The 20,060-nt window shown below is 39.6% G+C and overlaps 1 protein-coding gene across 7 annotated transcripts in view; it reads right to left on the bottom strand.

Annotated features, from left to right (window-relative positions):
• The window catches only part of adcy2b (adenylate cyclase 2b (brain)), a 50,090-nt gene extending 38,784 nt beyond the window's left edge, over window positions 1-11,306 (bottom strand). For 2 of the 7 annotated variants that reach the window (XM_044336343.1, XM_044336347.1), the window contains exons 1-3: window positions 11,014-11,303; window positions 4,569-7,145; window positions 4,095-4,394 (exon numbers count right to left, since the gene is read on the bottom strand). In XM_044336343.1, coding sequence (XP_044192278.1) covers window positions 4,095-4,358 — 264 coding nt within the window. In that variant the 5' untranslated portion in view covers window positions 4,359-4,394; window positions 4,569-7,145; window positions 11,014-11,303. Of the gene's footprint in view, window positions 1-4,094; window positions 7,146-11,006 lie in introns of all 7 variants that reach the window. The other 5 variants (XM_044336346.1, XM_044336351.1, XM_044336348.1 and 2 more) reach the window with 5 other exon arrangements.
• Between the last annotated feature and the right edge of the window lie 8,754 nt (window positions 11,307-20,060).

The raw sequence follows: 20,060 nt of genomic DNA, 5'->3' as shown, positions 1-20,060 counted from the left end.
ATCAATAATCAACAAACCCTTCCTCGAGTGCTCCATTTGCAGTGCAGAGGAATGTTAAAACACTCTGCTAAAAGAGGTCAAAGGTTGCAACATTTGACCCAAAAGATTATGATATTAATTATTAAAAGTTATAGTGCTAGTTTGAAGCATAATAGGTAGTTTATCTGAATCACTTTTACAGACAAGCTATAGTCAGAGAAGTTTAATACTACTTCAAATGCTAGTGCTAACTGCTTCAAATGGTGGCTGAACTGTTTCCTGGTAGCTTTACCCACTAAGATTTTGGAATACAACACTTGCTTTATATTGTATTATACTTATTTAAGGATTTAGTAAATTCCAATGTGTGATCATTCATCACAGCATAACAGGGGAGGATTTCATCAAACCAGGGTGAAGAAATGGTCATTTCACAATCAAGGCAAAAAAAGATGCCAGAGGGCACAGCAGTGGGACGGTGCTGCTAAGTGGATCCAAACAGTTTGAAACGCATTCAAACATGCAAAGATTCCCACCGGCCAAATGGTAAAATATGGTAAGTGATGTAGTGGTAACTGAGGAAGTGGGTATTATAGGAAGACTTAAAATTTCAGGGAAATGTGATAGCCATCTTAAAGGGTTGATCAGCACTTAATTATACACAGAAAAGTAAATTGCTCCAGTGCTGAAAATAACAGTCATGGGGAATTTTAAAATGATCTCACAATCTTAAAGGAACACTCGACTGATTTCACACATCAAAGTCAATTTGGTTGTCATGGGAAGTGGTTTTAAGTTGTATGATGTCTGCTGTTGCTCTGGTGAAGCTTTATGAGATCTGAGAAAGTAACCCCTAATGATGTCACCAATTAGGGATAACCCCTCCCAGGCCAAAAAATGTTAGACAAAGAAATTTAACAGAAAGCCTATGTTACACACTGGTGACTAAACTAAAAGTCTAAGGCCTAAAAGTCAAGATATCAGTCTCTGCTGCTTTGATTTTGATCATTCTTTGCTTTTATGCGTCTCCCAACTATATGGAAATGCAATGATAAATCACCTGAGTACTTCCTTACTGTGATGTTTCTTCTCGTTGAAATAGAGAGGAAAAGTATCATTTAAAACTAATGGGACATCATTTTGTTGGGAAGATTAGAGGTTGTTATGGAATAGTTGTATTGGCCTTGGTTTGCATTGGTTGGCTTAACAAAGAAGCTGTTATCCAGGAAGTAAAATAATGACATTTTATTTTAAAGAAACAAATTAATTATTTTCTTGAAAATTGAAATGTTTGACAACTAGATTTTAACTTCAATAATTATAGAAACTGGAATTGTGGAAAATCACATATAACAAAAAATCCAATATTTTTACTTGTAAACTCAATATTTTTATATGAAATTCTGTATCTGAGTGTAACGGCACAACACCAATGCTTTATAGTGTGGCAGCTCTGACCACACCTCGGGCAGTGATGTCACAGCATTTACTTCACCACAGCCATTCACCTTGCTGCCCTCCATGGACAGATTGGTGATCCATCATAACAAAAACACCCTGCTCTCACCTGCCTGCATCTATCAAACTGTCAACGAGATGGAACAGACAGATCCTCTAAAGCAAAATTAACAAATTCTTAAAATGCAACGAGGAAAATGTGTCGCAGATGATCACAAACTACCAAGAACATGAACTGAAAGGACTATTGCGGCAATAAAACACAATATTGATGTAATCTATGATGTAAATCATGACAATAATGAGATGTGTTGCCCGACTTTTCATAGATTTCGTAAGTCCCATTACCAGTCATAATACGGATCTATTTTTAATCTATTAAATTGGCAACTGGTGTTTTAAAAGTCATTAAGTTAACATACTGCCATGTAATTCCTGGTTGTGTACAAACTCACAAACACACACACATGCACACACACGGGCATACCTATACACATACCAAATAAAAACAACTTTGAGACAACAAGAGAGAAGAAGAATTATTTTCTCTAAAAACTGCAGATAAGCCTTTGAAGGAAATGAGAGACTTCCTCGGACTAACACACCCAAACAACACACACACACACACACACACACAGGCATGCACATGTATATGCATAGACACACACACACATACACACACTGTACAGTATGGGTGGAGGAGTCTACATCTTAAAAAACACCACATTCACTCACTCCAGCCCTGATTTGTGGAGAAAGATAAAAGTGTGCAGTCATTTTGCGAGCATTAGTGCTGCTCACTGATAAAGCCAGAACACTTACAACAACATCCTCTCCTCCCTCTGCCGCCCGGCTCCCAACCCCAAACTACCCTCTATTTATTCCTGCCATTCTTCTTTGTCCAGCAGTAATAAATACGCACGCCTCACTGAACAACCGCTCCACTAACTACACACGAGCCCGTCTGTCATTTAATAGGAACATACTGGAAAAGAAAGGAATGATTTCGATTGACACTGTGAATGATGGGAAGTTATTAAAGGAGATTGTAATTTAAACTGCGAACGCCCAGGTTTACAGCCGCAGAAGAAGAAGAGAACCTGGAGAATTAAATTGGCAGGCCAGGGCAATGAAATCTATTGATTAAATAGAAGTAAAGAGAATCGATTTAGGTGGAAGATCTCCCAGGAACGACCCTGTCATGGAGTTCAATTGAATGTAACGGGACATCAGTGACAGCCTGCAGGCGCTTCTTTGAGAGCATATGATGCAGAGTGAGAGAGAGAGAGAGAGAGAGAGAGAGAGAAGCATAAGTCTACAGATCGTTCTGAGCATATAGGAGCAAAACAATCGGTTAGAAACAACAACAACCACTGTGATGAGTGGGCTTGCCTTTGTACGGCACTTTCATAAAAAAACACAAAAGCAGCACTTGAGAAACAATAGCTTGTGTTTTTGGTTGAGTGTTTGTGGCCAAAACAACACTTTTCACTTGACAAAAGCACCAACACCCACACAGCTGGGAACTAAACTCTCATCCCGCTCTTGATCCACTCTGCAAGCCCAGCGATGCAATTTAAAGTGCCGCTTCATATCCTCTTATGTTGTCACCCATAATCATACACATGCACATCGGCCTCAACGTCTCATTCAGTCTCGTGCTAAAACACAAACTCCCCTTTGATAGTAACACTCTGCTGCTCGATCCTAACTAAAAGGCTTCTCTCTGATGCTCCATATTGGCGTGTACTTTACAGCAAAGCAGAATCTTTTAATGGTGCTGTGATGAAATGTGCAGCATTACAAAAAAAAAAAAAACACAGCGTTGTCTTTATTCTGACAGACTCTGAGCTGTTTAAAAATGGATTTTAGCTAATCAGAGGGTTTTTTTTTGGTCGGTATGGTTCATTATAGAAACTTTGGTCTTGCTCCATACTTCATACCAGAGAGAGGTTTGAGTGGAACAAAGGAAGGACGGATGCTTAATGTTGTGCAATATAAAAGAAAAAGAAATAAAGTGATATACTAGAAAATATAAGATGACTTTTGATACAAAACATTGTCTGCTGTGGCGGTTTTACACTACATTTCCATGACGGTGTGTGCAGTGATGTGTGTCCTCTTGTTTCAGTTTCTTTGGGTGGCACGCGTTTCTTTGAACCAGTTATTGAAGCTCCTGCTAAAAACTTCTTTTTCGTTTCTTTTTTGGTATTTTTATGTCTTTAGTGCCAAGTTCAAAGTACAGAGATGTCAGGGAGTCAGGGCAGAGAGAGACAGGGAACAACATGGGACAAAGATCCCCAATCAGACTCAAACCACGGACGCTGCATTTCATAGTCACAGGGCACCCCACTACCAAAGTCTGCTATTTATTGTCAGTTGTCATGATTGATAACAAAATATGGAAATGTGACAAAATTTGGAAAATTTGCAGGTTTGGCACTACTGCTTTAAATTACAAAACAAGTTGATGTGTTTATTTCTGCTGTGTAAGTGTGAATGTGCTACATTCATACTAAAGACCTGCTCTCACCTCTTCTTTCCCTGTGGATTAACTTACCCACACCTCTGAAAAAACCTGTTTAAACGCTTACATCTGTACACACACACACACACACACACTGGCAACACACACACACACACACACACACACTCACCAGTCCTGAAGCGAAGAACACCACCAGCAGTGCGAGGCAGGTTCCCATGACGATCAGCAGCAGGAACACGATCAGCGGATGCTGCTGGCTCATTCTGTAGTAGGACTCGTACAGCCAGTCCTGGGGCTTCTCGTCCTCCACGCAGACTTCGCTCTGGAACCCCGGACAGCCGTCTCCCAGCCCCTCGGGCCCCTCGCCACCCTCGCCACCATCGCTCTTCTCTAGCAGATAGCGTCCGCGGGTCCACAGAGCCTCCTGCCACATGGGTAGCTGCCTCTGGATGGATGGTCCTGCTCTTTACTGACCAAAACAAGTACACACAAGTGAATGGGGTGAGGGATGCTTTGGCTCCTGCTCCTATTCCTCCACCTCACCCTCAAAAGTCCTCCTCCTCCTCCTATTCTTCTTCTTTTAAAAAAGTTTGCTCAGCTGTAATGGGTGGATGGACAGCTGAGTGAAAGAGAGGCAACTTGCCAGCGCTTGCATCCTCTGCCGCTCCTCCAGCTCGAGGTGACGAACTGAGCCAGGACAGATGAATGCTGATCTTCCTCCTTCTCTTCCACCTGCTCCTCTCCTTCCTCCTCCTCCTCCTCCTCTCAAAGAAGGTGGTCGGACACTGAAAAGGGGAGATGAGACTACACTTCCCTTCCTCTTGTTACTGCCTCTTGTTTGCCCTTTATGTTTGGTCAGTCAGATAGAAAGCAGCCAGACTCTGCTCACCGCTCAGCGCTGTAGCTGCAACGAGGCAACATGTTACTCTGCTGAGGTGCAGATGAGGACTGAGAGAGAGAGGGAGCTGAGGGAGAGAGAGAATGTGTAAAACTGGGAGGGAGAAAAGAGAGCGAGAGGAGAGAGGGTGTGTACCAATGTGGTGGGGAGATTTAGTGGGTAAAAGTGTGTGTGTGTGTCTGCTGTACCCATCAGAGAGATTGTGTTAGATTTGCTAATTTCGAGAGAAGTGGTATATGACTCAAGACTTTCTTTCTGTGTGTGTGTGTGTGTGCGCAAGGTACAGAAAAAAGGAAGAGAAATTTACATAAGAGAGAAAGAGAAGACAATGTGAAGTTAGCAGATGAGAAGAGAGTTAAAAGAAGAAGACTGTGTTGATGCATTTGTCAGCATGAGTGTGTGTGTGTGTGTGTGTGTGTGTGTGTGTGTGAGAGAGAGAGAGAGAGAGAGAGAAGCAGACTGAAAGTGAGTGAGTGAGAAGGGTTATAACAGCTGTGCTAAACCAAGAGGAACAGCTGAGTGCGGAGAGAAAAAGACTAAAAAGCCATCCAGCAGCCGGCGACGAGATAAGATGGGCAAGAAAAACACACAGAGGAGGAAGGACGGGGAGGAAGAGGAAGCAGAAACAAAGTCAGGAAGGAAAAAACCCCAGGAGACAGAGAGAGTGTGGGTGGAAGAGAGATTGGTGCTTCAAATGGGGGGGAAGGAGAGGGAAGCTGGTAATGAGTGAAAGTTTGAGCGCGACAGCGTTTGTGTGATGATGGTGGGAGTAAAATAAGATCTGATGAACCAAAATCCCAGCATTCCTCTCATCCTTCCAGCTTTCGTCTCTCTCTCTCTTTCATTTCAATTCTTCAGCTGCCACACCGGGCTCCCTCTCTCCCCTCCTTGCTATGCTACATGTGATGCTCTGTGAAGTGTGAAAATGGCCGTGCCACTTCAATGTGTCAAATCCACATAGTTTCCTTTTAGCACGCTAAGCAGAGAGCGAAAGAAAGAGAGTCTGTAAGCTAAGGCCAAGCACGGTTTATCTGATAATGATAAATACTGTACATTATGCTGCAGGTCATTTTTAGAAACCATACGCTTTTCAGATAATAGCTGAGTGTGGCTCTTATCCAGAGTCAAAGTGAGGGCAACAGAATATACTTCTGTCCAAGAACACCAAAATTACAAGTAGTTATAAACAAGGCAACAAACATGTCACCCCCAGTGAATAATGTTGTCAGCCAGTCGGAAAACTGGTAACAATTTAGTTTCCTAGCCATGCTAGCATCTCTGTGAGGTTGTACTCAGGCACAGCAGTGCTTTGAGCTACATGCTCATGTCAGCATGCTAACATTTGGTAGCAAGCACCAAACAACAAATACAGCTGAGGCAGATGGGAATGTCATAAAGTTTGCAGGTAAATGGTTATAAACCAAAGTTTTGGACACATTTAATATCTGAGCTAAGGATGGCACTAGAGGAAAAGTCAGGTGATCACCAAAGTACAACTCATCCTGTGGGGAACAAATGTATCAAATTGTGTGTCAATCCATCTTGGCATGCGTCAAGATACTTCACTAGGTAAGTGATAACTTTGACCTGCTGGTGGCATTAGATGAAAAGTCAGGCATTTACTAAAGTCATTAGGATTCATCCTCTGGGCACCATGGACATCTGTACCAAATTTCATGACAATCCATATGATGGTTGTTGAGACGGTGTGTCAACCTGCTGGAAGTGCTAGAAGAAAACTCTGGGGATCACTAGGTCTTTAGGATTCATCATCTGAAGACCAAGAAAAAATCTGCAGAAAATTTCATGGCAATCTATCCAACATTTAGAGCGACCGACCAAACAACCAACAAACTGCCAACAAACCATCTCTCGAGCCCCGCCACTAGTGTGGCAACACAAATGCATTTTGGCAGTGTATTTACTGCATTTGTGCTGCCCTGTTTTGATTGATTGCACACATAATGTCTAGAGTACAAAAATGAAAAGGTGCATTGATGGTCCTGAGGGCATATTATTGCAACACCTGGGTTCACTGTATTTCATCTTATTCCAACTGTCAGTTCCACTCCCCTTCGGCATTCAGTCTAATTTTGAAAATCCTGGAATGCGACAGTAAGATGTGTTGTATGAATCATATTAACAATATATGTAGAATCCCATGTGAGTGATGGGCAAACAAACACATGCCTGTACTCACTCAGGATTCATAGCTCTGTGCTCATGGGCTGAGTTTATAAAAGATGTTGAGCTTCACTTCTTGGATGACCAACAGAAATCCATAAGCACAAAGGACAGAGAGGTTGCAGCCTGTCAATGTTCCTGTGATTGCAGAAGGAAGAAGTGAAGAAAGAGATATTTTGATAGCAATTTTCAGACAGAGAGTGTAGAGCAGGGAAATCAATCTCTGTGGATAAAGTGACAAGGTGAGAATTTTGTAGAGAATGACGATAATGACAGTGATAATGATCACGATACCCACATCATCATGTCCTCCTTCAAATGAACCCTCAAGTAACCAACATATATTTTTTAGAACTCTACAGGCAGAGTTCTAAAAAAGTGTTTTGTTGTCAAAAGTAGTAAAAAAAAAAGTATACAAACAACCAATCTTTAATATTATGTGGTATATATTCTATTATCACAATGACTTCTTAAAATATATTTATATATTTTTTGACACATTGTAGAACCTATCTATAGAGGTCAGTAATGAATGTGTGATTACATTGATTAAAATGCTGCCATAATTACTGTAATTACAACATGGTGATTTCATCTGACAAATTTTTAAAAAGCCATTAATTCAACAGCTGTCTAAAGTATTTAAAATAAACATACATCTAATCAAAGCTGCATTAGGCAGTTGTGTGACCACCAAAGTGCAGAAATTACACAGAGCCATATGGTTTGTCCCAGTTCAAAACTGATTCTACCTGGGTTTCAATAATGTACTATATATTAGGGTAAACGTCCCTATTAAGCCCACCAAATCCGCTTTTCAGACATTTTTCATATATAATACCCCAATTTAAGTGCGAACATTTTTGTTAAAATGAAAGTCTAATCTCTCATTTGAAGTGTCAACAATTCATTTATTCCAATTTCTAATGTTTTTAATGTTTAATTTGTCAAAATATGGCAAAAGTCCGGTATGGGCTTAATGGGTACCTAATGTACCCTTTAAGCCCATGGGTGTTCCAAATAAGCCCACTTCATGATTTGTTGATAAATAAATATATATATTAAAAAATCTTAAGAATACAAACTTGTTCTATTCAAATCTGTAAACTCTTAGCTCTCAATAGCTATTTTCATTTTGTCTCCACTTCATTCCTATGGCCTGTAAATGGCATTTGAAATGGGCGTGACCAGCCATTTTGCTATGTTGTCAACACAGAAAAAGCTAAACTTACAACATGTCCTCTTTGGAATGTAGCCAAAAAACTATTCATGAACAAAATTAAAACTATAGTGGAAATTATTCTCAAATACTTCATCTTTCAATATGTGTTGTCATTTTGTCTGTATCTCTATCCTATGGTGTGCTGTTGGCTTTTGAAATTGGCCAAAATTTCTGGTTCAGCCAGCTGGTTGAAAGTACGAAGATGTTTTTATGAAGATTTCTGAAGACCAACTGACTGGAAAAACAGCTTGCAGATTCAATACTAATGTTCTAGGGATGGTAAATGAGTCAATTTCAGGATTTACAATTAAACAATACATTTAACTGATTTTCGAATGTTAATCACATTTAGGCTAATAGTTTGAAAACCTTGTAAGAACACATTTTAAAACCATTCAGTTCATCGTGGAGTAACATTATAACATACAGTTCATTGTGAGGAGACATCGGTCATAACATCTTGAAGCTCATTATCTCATCTTAAACTAAAACTTATCTGAAAAGTAAAGATTAGAAAAATATTGCTTATGTTAGGATAGAATATAGGGCTGTCCAGAATGAATTGACCTATTTAATAGCAGTGATATTTAAATATGGATATTAATTATCTAATTTATTGAGCTGATTCATGAGGTGAGGTTAAAATTAGGGGGGGAAATGGTTCAAAAGTCAAAAGGGACAAAATCCCCATTGAAACACAGTCAAGTGGGCTTAATAGGAGCAGGTGGGCTTAAAGGGAAAATCAGTGACTTTATGGTTAAAAGACAGAATATTTTTATTCTATGCACATGACATTAAAAAAAACTATATGAAATAAATCTATACATGGTGTGCTAACATAACATGAAGAGTATTAATTGATCATGCTGAGAAATAATTAGTTATACTCATTTATATCCACCCCAAACAGTGTGATTTTTTTTGGTAGCGTACCCTTTAAGCCCACCAGATAAAAATGTTAATTAAAAAATAAATAAAGATAAACATACACATTTATTATCTATTTAACAGTATAATAATATGAACTGCACACAAAAATGTAAACTATACATGCTTACCATGCTTTATGTCATTGCAATGAACCATACTATGCAGCTACTCTATTGATGCAGCATGTGGTCTGTTTGCTCGCATGCTAAAACTCATATTTTGATTTCAAAAGAAACAATATTTCTGATTCAAGTAATATTCTAACATATGTCTTATTCAAATCACTAATCTCTTAAATTTTGATAACAATTGAGTATTTACCAAAAATAGGAGTAGAAATATGCAAAAAATGTTATTTTCTGAGGGTACCTAAATCACCAAAGTTTTTTTGCAACTTCTTTTGGGATCAGCAGGCACATGTCACACATATGCTTCGATAACTCAATATTGACAAATCTGATTAACTTACAATAAAAAGTGTCATTTATGTAACAAGCAGCTTCATGGGAAGAAACATCAAACAGAAAAAAATTATGATGTGTTTTTTTTAAATTCGACTCAGAAGTTGCAAGTGGGCTTATATGGTACGTGGGCTTAATAGGGACGTTTACCCATTACATTTATTTAGCTGATGCTTTTGTCCAAAGTGACTTAAAGTGCATTCAAACTCCACAGGAACATGCACTAGATATCATCACTTGTATAACATACCCTCCACACAAAAAAACTAAGAGTGTGAATGAAATGTGTTCACACAGGGGAAGTGACAATATGAATTATACTCAAAATTGCCAATATTTTCAGTGTGCTGTTGATGGATGGTGGACGGCGGGTAGAGGTTTTTCAGGGCAGGCATTCTGACACATAACACAACACACGACAGGAAAAGCACAGGTGGATCCAATAACGTTATTAATGGCCACATTTTGTTTAGGTGTGCCTGTCCTAGGGCCCTGGTTTTTACAGCAGACATTTTGACTTTCAAAGCAGGAAAAGCACAGGTGTAAATACTAACCTTAACGATGGCTCCATTACATTAATTGTCCCAGCAAGCCATGTTAGTGAGTGAGCAAGTGCATTGCCAGAGCACTGGAACTGGCTCACTTAATGGAATGGAGCCATCTTTAGAGGTGCTATATGTAAAAACTGGCCACCTGTCGAATTCAACCAATTGGGGGCAGCATATCACCAGAAAGTCGGACTGTCTGCTACATTATGCTATGTTAGTGCAGAATCAATAGTGCATTATCAGTGCTCTGTTAACTGGCAAACTAAGTAACTAGGACTTTGACTAAGTATGATAGTAATATCAATTCAGTGCTAACATTTGCTTGAATAAATCTAACACAAAAGAAGTGGGAGCGCTACTGTTGAACTGAGGGCAGACTGGATGCTACAGTGACTCACTATTTCACTATTGTCTTTTGAGGTACAAAGTGGTGTTACGAGACAGGACGGGCTGGGGCTAGCTGGTTAGCATACTACTTTCAGTAGATATCTCTGCAACACAAAACATTGATGTCTTTGACATGATGTCAAAACTGTTATTTCTTCATATTCTGTTGATAATTTTAGTTAATTTTTGAATGTTTTAAGCTAAAACTCTTAAATATGGTTCCTTTAATGTTATTAATTCCACCTGTGCTTTTCCTGCTTTGACAAGTCAAAATGTCTGCTGTGAAAAAGGTATATTGTGCCCCAAAAACCGAACTTATAGTATCAGCTTCTCAACTTAGCTAAGACATCGGCAAACACTTGCCTACTTTGTCACACATTTAGCTAATACACATCAACATTGCATTCATTTGGAGGTGTGTTTCTGACTAGCTGATAAATGTAATGCTCACCGTTTACCTCTGTTTTGGTCTCTAACAGCTCTTTAGAAAAATATCTGTGCCTTAGCTTGCTAGGTGTTCAGCTTTCTTCAGTGGCTAGATGTTTACTCTGCCTCCCTGTGGTTCAGCGCTGGGCAGGTAACGTTAGCGTACAGTCAGCTCGTCAGAATTTGAGGAAATGGCTACTAACTGTTTTATATGAAGGATGAGACCCATAAGACTCAAGTGTACAGTCTACTGTGTGAGTTGGCAAACCAAAACAGTTAGCTAAATGCTAATCACTTAAACTTAAAGTGGCTGAAAAACTGTTACAACAACAGCAGGTACAAAGTAAAAATACAGAGAGCTAAGGGCAGTAAATGGTAACTTAAATGTTACACCTCTACAATAATATTAAAAGTTTTGTAAGTGATAATGAAATAATAAATAATACCAGAGGACTAAAATAAATTTTACACAGTGAAGTGTGGATATGTGTGGAATTTTTCCAACTATGTTAAATATTTATGTGCCAGGGTGTATATTCACTTTAAAGGACCAGTGTGTAGGATTTAGTGGCATCTAGCGGTGAGATTGCAGATTGCAACCAAATGAATATCCCTAACCTCACCCTCCCCTTCCAAGTGTGGAGGAGAAACTTTGGTGGCCTTGAAACTGAGGAAAAATGCTAAAGGCCCTCTCTAGAGCCAGTGTTTGGTTTGTCTGTTCTGGGCTACTGTAGAGACATGGAGGTGCAACATGGCGGGCTCTGTAGAAGAGGACCTGCTCCCTCTGTAGATATAAAGGGCTCATTCTAAGGTAATGGAAACACAATGATTCTTATTTTCAGGTGATTATACACTAATTATAACATACTTTTGAATATTATATTCCATTTCTGCCGAGTCAGTTCTGTTAGATGCCGCTAAACCTTACACACTGGTTCTTTAATTACATAATATAAAGTAAATTTAAGTAAGGCGGTTAGTCATATCATGCACTCCAGCTCAACAACACTCTTGACTACAGTATAAAAAATGACAGATTTGAGTAGTCTGGATTTATAATGGCTAGCTGCTGCAGTGGTTCATCAGCAGAATAGGATCAAGCTCTCAGTGTCAGTAACCTCCTGAATGGGAAGCAGGGCTCTGCTGGAAAAGATCAGGCCTCCTGGAACAGCAGAAACCCAAATATTTATTTTAGTAACAGGAAAGACAGCAGCGATATAGAGGAGATGACTGACGCTGGGAGTCACGCATCATAATAACCCAGATTCCCCTTGACAAGCTGATAGCTGTACGACATGAAGTGTGATGTATTCACAACAATTCAGTGTTGCTCATTCTGCCTCTTATGACTGTGAGTCTGCGCCGCCCCAACGGCTTTTTGACCCCGCAGAGATTGGTGTGAATCTGTGTTTAATTGTCACATCAAATCTCCCTTCTGTTGGAAACAGAGGCATTTGACAGAAGTGTGATGAGTTCTTAATCTGCAGTGTTTGGTGTCTGTCTCTTTTATCCTTTTGTTTGTGTTTCTGTGTGTGTGTGCATGTGCTCGTACCATATTGCAACATATCATATGCTTCCTGCTTGGTTGCCTTGAATAAGTGTGTGTAATGTAATCTAATTAGGTCTGCCGTGACACAACAAAGACAAGATTAATGAACTGAGTTCCTCGCACACACACGCACACAGACATACACATGCAACCCCCATGACACTTTAAGGTTGCATGTGTGTGTGTGTGTGCGTGGGTGTGTTTGCAAGTGTGCTAGTGAGAGACAGATTGAACTGTGAGTTGTTTTCCTTTATTCAACTTGTCCTTCGTTCAGTGTGATAAATGTTGTTTTTCATGAGCCCTTCAGCAATGTTACTCAGATTAGGGGAATCCCATTTTTTACCACGATAACACACACACACACAAATACACACAGACAGACAGACAGACAGACTGACAGACAGACCAATGGCTATGAGCTATGACAGCTACAGATAATATACTATGACGACAGTTTTTACCATGTTGTCAGACCAAATCCCATTCATGTACTGTATGTATGTGCTTGTTGTGCTATAAATGGGGTATTCTATATAAGCTCGTATACTGCATGACATTAACAACAGGTGTGGTTGTGCTGACCACCTGCTACCCCCTCAGCACGCACACACACACACACACACACACACACACACACAGACACATCCGCACAGCTTAAAGGCGGTGACAGAATGAGAGCACATTGAGGAAGAGTGGCCTTAACACCCTAATTCTGCATCAACACCCTCCCACATACAGACAGAGGCACAGTGTCAGGATGGAAGACGAGGCGGCACAAGCAGATGGAGAGAGGACGACCGGGCTATGCTGCCTTCATGTGCTCCAGGAAATATTATCACTATGAGTTGAGCATGCATGAATGACCCCTTATAAAGTTGTAAATGCTAATGTGAAGGTTAAGGTTGATATCTGTTACTACTAGTAGTGGAGGTACTATCATCTTTGGTCTTTTTGTGTCTTTTGATAACCCAATTGCTGTTTCTTACCTTGACAAGAAAATGTTTTGGGGAAATGTTAAAGCTGCATTACTTATTTCTTTTTTTCCCTGTCCACTAGGGGGCAGCGGAACAAGCTGAAAATAATATTGTATATATATATATATATATATATATATATATATATATATATATATATATATATATATATATATATATATATATATATATATACATATATATATATACACACACACACACACACACACACATATATATATATATATATATATATATATATATATATATATATATATATATATATATATACACACATATATATATATATATATAATAATTGTAATATTGTAATATTGTTATGGTCTATGTTGAATTGAAACAAATAAAATAAAACAAACATTTAGCTTTCTTTCTGTTAAGTGTCTAAAAATTAATTATGGTAAACAAATCAACTGTAGTAATATTAGCATTGCAAAGCTGCAGTTTGATTAACATCCTTCCATGCATGTTTTGTATTATTTCCTGTTAAGAGTAAAATGCATATTTCTTGTATGCTAGCTACCAAAAGTCTACTATGGAGAGATGTGTGTATTTACAGTATTATGTGCAGATTTTGGCCACATATATTATAAACTTATGGACTTAGCTAACATATTATCTAACAACTGTGTGTTTACACATTCAGTATGAACAGAGCAACATTCATTTGAAGAATGTGAGTCATATTCACTCTCATCTTAGCTCTGGTTCAACCCCTGAGGAAAATATCTGACTCTTTAGCTGCTAAATGTTTCACTATGTTCACCAGCTAGTTAATAACTGTTTGGTGCTGGACATGTAGTGTAGTGTACGGTGGGTTTTAAGCAATGCTAAAAGGCTAAAAGAAGCTAAAAAGCTCTACAAAAGAGATCATTTTATGCATTTGTCACCAAAAGCAAGACTTTTAAAACATGGTTTTAAACATTTTTAATAAAAAAAATTACTGATGATGTTCAAAACTGTAGATAAATTCTATTGTAAATAAAGAAGTTATCAACCTATTAATGACATACTTGATGTGTGTTATGTCCTTTATAGTTCTACTGCTACACCACCAACTGTGTCTCTGACTTGAGTGCTAAATCAAACCAATAAGATATGAAGAAGGACCAGCGTTTAGATCAGCATTTGATTTTTATGGTTTATTGGTCATGATCTATTCCTGATCGAAAGCACTTGATTGCAGTGACAAGTTGTTTTACCAGATTGCAAACTGGAAGGAAAACATTAGAGCCTGAGGTGCAAAGTGACATCTGACCCACATTAATGCATGGGTCCAAGACATTTCTTCTGTGTTTAAGAATCCTTTTTATTGAGGGGGTAATCAAATGAATAATTAGGATGCACAGTACTAGCAGGCCTGCTGAGAGACGTCTGCGGCTTGTCACTTTTGTAAAGGGAAAGCAGCATGAGATGAGGGGGAACACCAAGAATTACAATTGTATTCTAGCACTGTTCCCTCTGTATATTGCCGTTTCGTGTGCACCGATAAAAGCGAACACACACTCATACACACCCACCAGGAGGATAGTCAGAAATTAGCATATAGACATATGGGAAATCAACAGTGATGGAGATCAATCCTGTCTTATGGATTCGCTGCAGCACACAAAGGTCAAAACAGAATCTGGTCTTTTATATCCTGTAAAGTATTTGAAGATGTTGAGGGCTAAAAATGATCTAGGCTAAAAAGCAGCATGAGAATATTCAATTATTGATCAAATTGGATATTATCCCCAATGCAGTTGAGCATGAACAATGATAATTACAGTTTGAATGACGATGTGCTAGAAATAAAGCAGATTTCCCACCTTGATGAGAGAAAAGTGGGCTTCATCACCTAACTGGGTCTCGCTCAACCCAATGGTGATTAAAACACACTGAGATGACCTAGATGAGTAGCAATCAAGGTGGGAAAGTGGGAAAGAGAGCGAAGGAGAGAGAGCGAGAGAGAGAAAGAGAGAGATACCTCCCACACTCAGAACCCCTGATTCATCATTAAGACCTACACTGAGGGATTCATTAAGTACAACACACAATGTTTTTCTCAATCAAACACAGTGATTTAAACCATGCTGTACACTCAGCCTGTTTTGCATTTGATTCCTGGACAAAACTGTCTTATCTGAGAGATTCACAAAGTATCTTGGAATTGACAAGATGCAAGACTAATCAGGCTTTTAATTGCCTTTGATTGCTATTGTTCGGGGGATTCTTAACAAGGCTTGTTAAAATGCTGTTTGGCTCCGTCTCCTGCAGCAGAAAATGTTTAGAAGTGGATGATCAAAGAGTTGGAAGACTCTCTGGATAAGTACTGGAGATGGTGATTGCTCTGGACTGAAACTGTAAACACAACTGCAAATACATGGTCTGTAAACTATGTCCCCTGATTTCTCAGGCTTGAAAACTACCATAAAGCAAAAAATACCAATATTACAAAATCTGATGTGTTTTCAAAAAAATTATACATACATTACACTCATAAACACATGCAAACTGTGAAGACAGGGGGCATACGTAGATAATGCTTTATTTCAAGTGCCAAAGGCCAAAAAAGGTCACACAGTAGTTTGATATTCTTGCCAAAGTCCAGTACAAATATTGTCCTTGTCATGACCAGGAAGTTATATTTCAAGTACTTAGTGCATTACAAGATTTACATATTCTGATCAGAGTGGAAAAGTCTCATCTGCCTGTACCCTTCCAGCCCTATTTTCTACAATATATAAGAATCAAACCAACTGTGTATGCAGCTGATCACTGACTTGAAAGTCTTGCCCATTCAGCCATGCATGAGGCTTTTCCACTCAAAGCCATTTAATTCAGAGCTGGCCGCGGAGAGACTGCTGGGCTGGGTCATCAGGCTGTATAGCTGGCAGAGCTCAGACATACCAAAGCCAGCAATCTGTTTGGTGGACAGAATCCTCTCCAGCTCAGGGACATTTTTCTGTTGATGTTTGCTGTGAAAATACAGCACTTATCAAGCTGATGTGAGCAGTTCAATATGTCAAAGAAGAATTCTTTACTTGTCTCTGTTTTTTTTAACTTTCTTAATGGAGTTTGTCACCTTAAGAACACCCCAGTCTCCTCTGAGAAACCTTTGATTCTAATCTCTTCATCTTCTTTCCTATGTTGTACACTTTCTCAATTTGGCTTTGAACACTAATCCAGATGTGGAAACTATGAACAGGTAGCTCCTTTACAATTCAAATTCCCCTGCTTTTTGGTCCCTTTCACCTACTTCAATCAGAGTCTAAGCCTCCTATGTAGTTCATGTTCGTTCTTGTTCAGAGGTCGTTTCAGCAGAGAAGAAAAGTGGATCGGGATAATTTTGAAGATGCTGGGCTGAGTTGGACGGACTGATTCTTTTCTATAATATGAAGCACCACTGTCAGAACACACAGGGAGGCTCAGAACACTTTATCCTAAACCAGACACATACAAACATCTGACATCCACTGAAGCTCAGGCAAGTCCACTAAAGGCCTGGTGTGACTGAATGTGAAGCTTGTGGACAAACTCTGGCATCATAGAGTTAATGTCTCTATATTTGGTTTGGGATTTAAGCATATTGAGGACACCAGACAGTGTGACAATGTAGAACAGACTTGTGTTTGAGTGGTTCTCTTAATTCAGCACCAACAAACAGTCCATGTCCACCACCTAGTGTTGGGGCCAGTCAATGACAAGCCCGCATAGACTTATCACCAATCTGCAGTTATTCTTACCTCTAAGGAGCATTTTAGCATCTTTCAGTTAATCATTTTGATTTTAGAGTCCACAACTGTTTTGGTTCAGTGTCACTGCTCTCATTAGCCTTGTTTCCAGATGCAGCCGGCAGCTGTTTTCAATGATTAAACTCTGGTAAGCCCACAATTAGCTGCCTGCTCAGCACCAAACAGCCAAGTTAGCACCTAGCAAGTGGAGCATTTAGCAGCTCAATCTGTAAAACAGAGCTACAAAGAGAGAACAGAATTACCTAAATTTGTCATCAGGTGGTCAGAAATGTGACTGAAAATGAATGCTAATGTTGCTCTGTGTCTGCATGCAGAATAAATAGGCAACTGTTTACTATCACGATTGCCATTATGAATTTTAAGGTGATATACTCTATGTCAGTGTTGTGTTTACAGGTTGTTACACTGTCCCCAAGTGGCCAAAAATGAATACTGCAGCTTCAAGTACTGTATTATCATATTATCACTAAAACAAAAAACACAAACACACACACACACACACACACTGACTGGCAGTTTTAAAATGTTTATTAAAAAATAAAATAGAAAAAAATATATTTACATAAAAATGTCAAAAAAATAAACCCCAAAAAAAACAAAAGCTGGGCAGTGGTTTCCTCTGGCCACCGGTTGCACGATGACCATTTTGAGGGCCACTGCTCACATGGATCAGCCAGGACACAGAGGGGCTGCCACCTTTCTCTAAACAGCAGCCGCCAGTTTAAAATCCCTCATTGTATTGCAATGGGGGTAATATTACATTGCACCTACATGTGTACGCCAAAATCTTAGCCGTCCTAGCCACTCTCCGTTGCTTCCTTTTCCCCTCTCTTTTTACACCAACCCGAAGAAGTGAAGGCAATGTGGCAGAGCACAACCGAGACCTTTTGTTTAAGTGTTTCCATCACCAATAGCTGAAAGTGACGAGGGGCGGTTAAAGTGAAACAGAGAGTGAGCTACGCTGGACGGCTGAGATGCACAGAGATTTTAATCCATACAGACTTTCCTAGGATACTGCATGTCAGTCTTTGCTGTGAAGATGCAGGCAACTCTAACCCAGTCAATAACCCCCCATCACCAATTTAATTTATAGCCTCTCATCAATGCTGGTTCTAATCTTTAAAAGCAGACATGACCGTCAGGGATGCAGTTTGGAAGGGTTACACAGGCTACGTCCACCTTTTTCTCCATTTAGAATGGGCCAAGATTGCATGTAACTGAGCATTTCATGCGCCATCGTGATCACCTCCCTAAGAAAAAAATTATTAAAGAGAAGAACCATCCATAGGGAATAAAAAGGTGAAAGTGTCTGGTAATATGTCTGGGCACAACTCTGAAAAACGCCTCCCCTTTTTGGCAGTCTGTGGCGTCATTAATGATTTTTTTTTTTTTTGTCAAATCATTATATGTAAAAGGAATTTCTCTAGCTGGAGTTGATGATCAGCTCATAATCTGCTTTGCCTGTGAGCCATCGGTCAAAACAGAAGCCCTTCATCTGAGATCAAACTGATGCCAGGTGCAGTTTTGACTGACAGATCAGAGTTGCCATAGTTTTCTTGAAAGAAAAAAAAAAAAAAAGAAAAAAAAAAAAAGACAAGTAACAGTACAGAACAGAGTCTTGGTAAAAGGTAAAGAATTGTTGGCGGACACGTTGGCCCCTGCTGAAGTGCACCTGCAGAGTGCCAGTCGCTCTCTGGGTGCACTTGCTCATAAACTGTCGGGCGTCTGATTAAAAACCTGTGGTGGCAAGTCATGAGTCTGGATACTTTCTCACACACGTTTAACTATGTCACACGCTACACAGACTCAGACCCAACCATTGACATTAACATCCCCCATTCCTTACATTTGAATGATAGATGTAGAAAACTAGACTTTGAAACATATCCGGACCTTCATACAAATACAAGAGGGTCGGGGGATGGGGTTGTAGTTCACATGAGTTGGCTTGCGAGTCTGACCGTCAGTAACATTACTCCAGTCCAACGAGCAGTGTTCATCATTTTACCCCAAACAGAAAAGACAAAGAGTTGACACGATAATTAGAATAATCCACTTGCATAGTAATAACACCAGCGTGTGTAGTGTTCTGGGCGAGTCACAGCCTTCGACAGTCCTGTCTGTGAGTGTGTGTATTTGTGTGACATGGTGTGCTCGCGGAAAACAACGTACACACACTCCAAGTAAACACAAAGAAAGGCATTGCAAACAATTAGCGGAAGTACCTGGCAATCAAATATACACAAGATTCCTGAATGGAATCAAAATATAATTCCCTTTCACTAGGGTCCTTGGTTCAGGAAGACCCCTCCCCATCCCTCCTTCTCCTTTGTCCAGGACCACAAAGGAGAAAAAAACCTTATCGCTGAGCATCTTAGTGTTGGTCTGCACTGATTTACAGCTGCGGGCAAGAGTTGAGCTCAGCCCTGGGGTCAGATTTCCACAACTACATCCCTCAACTAGAGAGAGAGTAAGCATCTGAGGAGTTCTCTGACCTGGAATCAGTGGCTTTCTGTCCTCTTATCCTAATCTTGATCTTCAAATTCAAGTCATGTAAGCTGTTGCCTGCTGTGGCCCCAACCCTCCTACAACATGTAATAAAAAGAGACAAGCACAAAAATGAAAACACACAAGCATATATGTTTAACAGAACAGGCTTTCTCGGGCCACAATCCTGCACTGTCTGGAAGCTTTAGCTTTAAAATCACCTCCAGTGGAGAGAAAGACAGTCGAGAAAAAGGCTAGCAGGCCGCTGCCAGCCTTCACCTGACTGACGAAATATGGCAACAGCACAGTCC

The sequence above is a fragment of the Thunnus albacares genome, chromosome 19 (genome assembly GCF_914725855.1).
Source record: "Thunnus albacares chromosome 19, fThuAlb1.1, whole genome shotgun sequence".
NCBI classification, from domain to species: Eukaryota; Metazoa; Chordata; class Actinopteri; order Scombriformes; family Scombridae; genus Thunnus; species Thunnus albacares.
This window is presented reverse-complemented; position numbering and strand designations above follow the sequence as displayed.